At 43.6% G+C, this 6,243-nt stretch overlaps 1 protein-coding gene across 1 annotated transcript in view; it reads left to right on the top strand.

Moving 5' to 3' along the window:
* The window catches only part of LOC101850376, a 31,333-nt gene extending 27,133 nt beyond the window's left edge, over window positions 1-4,200 (top strand). Inside the window, exons 8-9 of the mRNA XM_013079363.2 lie at window positions 199-308; window positions 1,661-4,200. Of these exons, the coding sequence (XP_012934817.2) occupies window positions 199-308; window positions 1,661-3,444 (1,894 nt within the window). The 3' untranslated portion in view covers window positions 3,445-4,200. The remainder of the gene's footprint in view (window positions 1-198; window positions 309-1,660) is intronic.
* Window positions 4,201-6,243: the final 2,043 nt, after the last annotated feature.

The raw sequence follows: 6,243 nt of genomic DNA, 5'->3' as shown, positions 1-6,243 counted from the left end.
CCCGCCCCTCCAAACCACCACCATCACTAAGAGAAAAATCAAGCAGACAAAAAAGAAAACTTTCAAACCAACAAACAAGAAAACTTTCAAACCGACACAAAAGCTGAACAAAACTAAACTAAACAACCAATCTTCTTTTCTTCTGTTTTTCCATCTATTCTTATCTATATTGCACATTTTCTTTGCCTCATCCCTCAGTGGTGTGCAAGGGAAGTCCTGTCCTCTTGACCTCTGGCAGGTGACTGGTGACGTCAGTTCAGCTCAAAGCAGTACGTCCAACAGCCGAAGTCGTGAGGAAAAACTAAGGGGTGAGCAATTACGTCAGGTTTCCTCACTTGCTGTCTTGATGATTATTAAACATGTGTTTCTAATACGCTAATCTATTAAAAACTGAACAGCCAGTACGCTGAATGCGCCATTGGCTCAGTTGGTATTGCTCTGGGATTAGCTGTAAATGATGCTTTGCTCAGTTGGTATTGCGCTGGGATTAGTTGTAAATGACGCTTTTTTCGAAACATCAATGAAGTCTTCTGGAATTTGGGTTGTTTGAGAAGTATTTGAGATTCTCAAACTGCATGGCTGACCCCTATATGAGTTGGACATCAATTTTAAAGATTCTACTGCAGAAATAACTTTACACTGTTGAAAGAGGTGTTACAATAAACCTGAAGCATAGCATAGCAAAGATTAGCATAGCATAGCATAGCATAGCATAGCATAGCATAGCATAGCATAGCATAGCATAGCATAGCATAGCATAGCAAAGCATAGGATATCATAGCATAGCATAGCATAGCATAGGATATCATAGCATAGCATAGCAACAGGCAGTTCTGTACTAGATCTGGAAACAGCCATGAACCGACACTGACTGGTTTCCGAGGTGCCCACGTCATCAGTTCTTGGCTTTGGATCTCACAGGGAGGCCATACCATACCATACCATACCTTACCATACCGTCCCATGATGTACCATACCATGCCATACGTCCCATGCCGTACCATACCATACCGTATCGTAGCGTTCCGTACCTACCGCAGCAAGGATAGTTACATTACAGTAACATGCAAACAAATTTCTATTAGTGAACAACCCTAATGAGTTTAAACTTAAGCAGCATGTTTTGTGTAGATATGATTATAGTCAACGTAGATTTCTCAAGAAAACATTATCCTAGTAACCACTAACGTAATCGCCCCGTATAGCATAGATAAATGCTCACCATTTTCAAAGAAACACGTCTTTTGATCTGAATAGGTATATATTATTATTATAAAGTGTTTAAAGATGACCCTCCCTCAAAAACATTTAACACGATATAAAGAAAGAAAAAAATGATATTCTAAATACAGCCGAACTTTAAAAAATTATCTAAAGGCCACCTGTCCAAGACAATCAACCGTTGGCTTCAAACACTATTTTCCCCTTGCGTTTTCAATATTATAAACGAATCGTCCAAGACATCCACGGTACCTGCCAAAAAATTATATTTTTGTCCTCGACGATGGGTGGCCGTGTTGGACAATTTCGATTGTTTGAACGTTTTTTCTCCAGATATGACCCTTGAAAGAAAATATTTTAAGAGATGTAAAGAATGAAAAAATATATTGATGTTCTAAATACTTTACTTCATATTTCATTACATTTTTTGCTCTTTCAGACTTGAAGGCCAGCAAACCTCCAGGTAACAAAGCCACACCTCCTAAACTGCCCCTAACAGTAGTAACGTCATCCAAAGTGACGAGTGAGACCGGGGAGGCGGCGTTACGAGGCGAAAGGCGGGGCTTGACTCCTCGTGATGACACACCCTCCGCGGCGCTGGACCTGTCGCCCAGACACGGCCCCACCCATTCTCCTGAGGACGGGGACGAGTCTCCAACTAGCAAGTCGCCAGCCGTGACGTCAGCTGACGGTAAAAACAAAAGGAGGAAAATGGAGAACCCACGGAAACGGAAGCGAAGCAGCAGCGACCCCATTGACTTCAGCAAAAACTGTGACGTAGCGCTCAATTTGACAAGACCGACAGAGGATAGTTCAAGCAGTATTGCGCCCTTGGACCCTGAGTGTGCATTGACGAGCGGGGCTGCGGATGAGGACACAGTGATGCCAGGTAATCGTGGAATTCCCGAACCGGGGTCAGTGGTCTCTGGAAAGAGCAACACTGTGACATCATCAGCCCCAGAGGACTTATCAATGAAGCGTGGAGCTGAAAAGTCACAGGAGAGGAACATTATCCAACACTCGTCAACGTCTGTGCGCGGGACACCTCCAGCGCTGAAGAGGGTCGACAGATCAGCAGACGTTACCCACTCCCCGAGTCCCGTCTCCATGACAACAGGCAGTTCGGTGCTAGATCTGGAAGCAGCCATGAATCGACACTTACCGGTCTCCGCCGTGCCCACGTCATCAGTTCTGGGCTTTGGTTCTCACGGAGAGTCCATGCACCCCAATATCGGCATGTCCACCATGTCTGCAGGGGGAGTTAAGCCTTACCCTGCAAACTCTGGCCTCCCACCCCACAGTAACTCCCCTTGGATCACGAACTCTCGCGGTACGGGACCGGATATGCTAACAGCATCCAACTTCCTGCGCAGTCTGTACGCTAGCCGAGAGTCTGTCATCAAGACAAGCTCCAGATCTCAGCAGCAATATGTGAACTCGGAACCTCCGACTAGCCTATTAACACCCCCAGAACCCGACCCTTCGACATACAGAGACCCTAACAATATATACTCTTATCCCAAACACGACTCGCTGTCCTATGACAAGAACGTCAACGCCTCCTACGATCTCAGAGACCCCACCCATAATCACAAAGACTCTGCCCACAAAGATCAGCTGCCTCTCCTTCCGTACAAAGACCACCACCTTTCACCTGCCTACATGGACCACATATCTTCCAGCATGTACAAAGATCACATCTCCTCCCAGTACAAAGACATCATACCAGCCTTCACGATCCCGAGTCTGATGAGTCCTGCAGGTGGGCGTAAACAGCCGCAGTACCCGACCCTACCCACGCCCTTCCCCGTTCCTCTAACTCCCGGATTGGCTGACGCATGCAGCATGACTCCTCCCTCCTCCAACTCACCAGACGCTACAAGCCACGCCCCTCACCCATCCGCACAACAGTTTGATGGGCCTTCTCTCTACGGAGGGATGGACCTAAACGCCACTGCCGCAGGCTGTGGACTGTCTCAAAAACACCTGACTGACAGTTCCATGCCACCGTCTTCATCCCCTTCTGTCAACAATATTTACCACCACACAGTCAAACCCCACAAAGACCAATTTTTCCCCACTCCATCTTCCAGCGATCTTGTCAAGGGAGGCTATTACGGAATGCCCGCACCAGCCCCTGGAACTATGTATATGGACCTATCCCAAACCTCTGCCGCTGGTCAGTACGACACGTGCGCTAGACCTATATTACCGTGGTATTAGGCTGACACAGACGTGACACAAACAAAGAAAGTTAGTGTACTGCAACTTAACACATCCTCTACAGAAGGCATAAGATGGAACTTTAACATTTGAAACACTGAGGCCATTTTGCACAGTATATCAAACAGTGGCTGCGCACAGTTAGCTCTTCACTGCGAGGTTTAGGCGTGCCGCTTGCCGAAATTGTCAGTAAAGTTGACAACGGTACTGGTGAACCAAGCTGGATCAAAACGTGTGCGCGTCTTCGGACACAAAGCTTTATAGAGAGTTTTTCATGTTTCTCTCTCATTCTGTCATCCCTTCTTGTTAGAGGGGGACAATGCTTTGGAAGTCTTGCATGTTTAAGGCTCAACGTTGTGTTAAAGACAAACTATAAATCTCGAGGATATACAGATAAAGGGATTTTGTTTTCCCTGGTTTCTGTCTTCGCCGAAGGATGCTGCATTTCAAAGTGTGGTCCCTGCCTGTGGTATTTCCCGTATCATCGTATGTCATACAATTTTATTGTTTTCACTAGTCATAAACTAGTCACGCTGTGACCTGTCTTTAGTGATTTCGGTGCAGGCTGATTTTCTGGACTGAAATCAAAGTGACTTCTTCCAAATGTATAAATAACATAATTAGTTCTTTTAAAATGAGAACATGAGAGGAACGTGGAATAGACTCTCTGGGATATTGCCTTTATGTTGCTTAACAAGTTTTCACAAGGTAATAGTCATTTACTAGTGTAGAAATACACAATACAAATATTACTGATAATACTATAACTTCCACTTTTCAAACAACTGTTTATAGAGAGAAAACCAGCTGCCTCTTTGCCTTTCGACCATGTTCTCTACTTCTGGGTCGTATTGAATGGGTCTTTTTAAAACAATACTTCAAGTATTGCACATTCGCAGAAAGACAATTTTTAAAAGTAGAACGAGACAACTGAAGTTGTTTACAAGTCCGATATTAATCCTTTTTTTTTTATGCATTCGGTCTTCAGCACTGCGAAAGACACTACACGCAATATGACTACATGTCAGTACAAGTGTTTATCATATAATGTTTTTTAAATATCAAATATAGATGAATGACCTTACTTGTAGGGTACAAACTTGATGTAAGAGTTACCTGAAATGTTGATGCAAAATATGGGCTACTCCTCTGTATGAAGACTCGACTGCGGAGGAGCTCTTATTTCTCTTTTTCTGTCATTTGATCTTTGAGTATCATGGCTGGGTCAGCAAATAAAGATACAGCTAGAATCAATACATACTATCATTTACTAATAAAGCTGATTCCAAATATTGTGAGCTCAAAGGATAGGAAACCGAATTATATCTGAACATTTTAATAACGCTGAAAAGCAAACTGTAGCCTACATTTGAGCTAACCCGAACCCTAAATCAAACTTTAACCTTAACTAAACCCCAAACCTAACCCTTAAACTAATGCTAAACCTAATGCTAACCCGAATTCGAACCCTAATCCTAACCCGAACCCTAACCTTAACCCTATCGATAACGCTACTAATCCTAACCCTGACTCTGACCCTTACCTAGACCCTGACCCTGACCCTAATCTTAACCCTAACCCAAACCCTAAAACCCGAATTGTAACCTTAACCCCAACACTAACCTTAACCCCAACCCCAACCCTAAATCTAACCCGAACCTGAACCCTAATCCAAACCCTAACCCTGTAAACCTAAAAACAAAGCACAGCTAGTGTGTATCAGACCGCCTTCGTGTAAGCCATGTTTAACCAAGTGGAACATTCTGGTATGGATGCATCTAAAGTTTCATGATCATTGGCTCCTCCGCGTTGTGGGCAAGGCGTCATCACTACAACTCCTCTTAGGTGCCCCCTGTTTGAAATAAGGGCAAAGTTCTACCTCGGGTCTCTCTTCTTAAAACAAATATGAATCTTTCAAGCATGACGTGATGGCTACCCTCCTGGTGACCTCCAATTAAATGGAGACCCCAGATATGCGTGTTATACGGGGTGCCCATTTGGAGATCGGATCGGATCGGGTTGGTTTGCTAGTTACATTGACGGCGCAAAGCGACTATCGCAGCAAAAGCTGATATTGCCCGACTCGTTGCTTTCAAGCGACGAATCAGGCGATCGACCTGATCCGACCCGACCCGACCTGAACCCATCCGCAATGGGCACATTAGGTTAAGTGGTTCTAAATGGAGCTCTCAAGTAGAAAACAAAAACAGACAAACAAATAAACAAACAAAGAAAACCCCTGTAAATCGCTGGTGCCGACGTTTAAGCAAAGCGTTTAATGTGCTTTTTAGGACGTTTGATATCTTGTATACAAAGATTAGGACCAACGATTTCTTTAAAAATAAAAACTTTTTTCCCCAAACTTCCTTGTGGGCAATAAAACAAGTATTTTCATCAGGGTCTGTAGTGACCTAGATCTAGAAATATTATACCATGTTTGACATAATTCCTTTGTACACTTATTGGTAAGCCTCCGAGACGAGTTGAAAGTCTCTCTCTGCCTGTTGCTACTAAGACTACGTGATAGATTAGGATGTTTGATCGATTCAATTTATCGAAATCTGGAATGTTTCAGATACAGTTCACCTTCAGGCATAGCGACTTATTTCAAGGGAATCTCTGAATCAACACAATGTAATATGTAATATAATATTATTGTGATTCTTGTGTAATATAACGTTATGAGTCTGGAAAGTGTCAATCGATCTCAGATGTAACCTTTTATGAAAATAAGTTATGAAGAGAGTGTGTGAGAGAGAGAGAAAGAGAGAGAGTGTGTGTGTGTGTGTGTGTGTGTGT

This window comes from Aplysia californica, unplaced genomic scaffold (genome assembly GCF_000002075.1).
Source record: "Aplysia californica isolate F4 #8 unplaced genomic scaffold, AplCal3.0 scaffold00003, whole genome shotgun sequence".
NCBI classification, from domain to species: Eukaryota; Metazoa; Mollusca; class Gastropoda; order Aplysiida; family Aplysiidae; genus Aplysia; species Aplysia californica.
The sequence above is the reverse complement of the archived record's forward strand: the minus strand, read 5'-3'. Positions and strand labels throughout refer to the sequence as shown.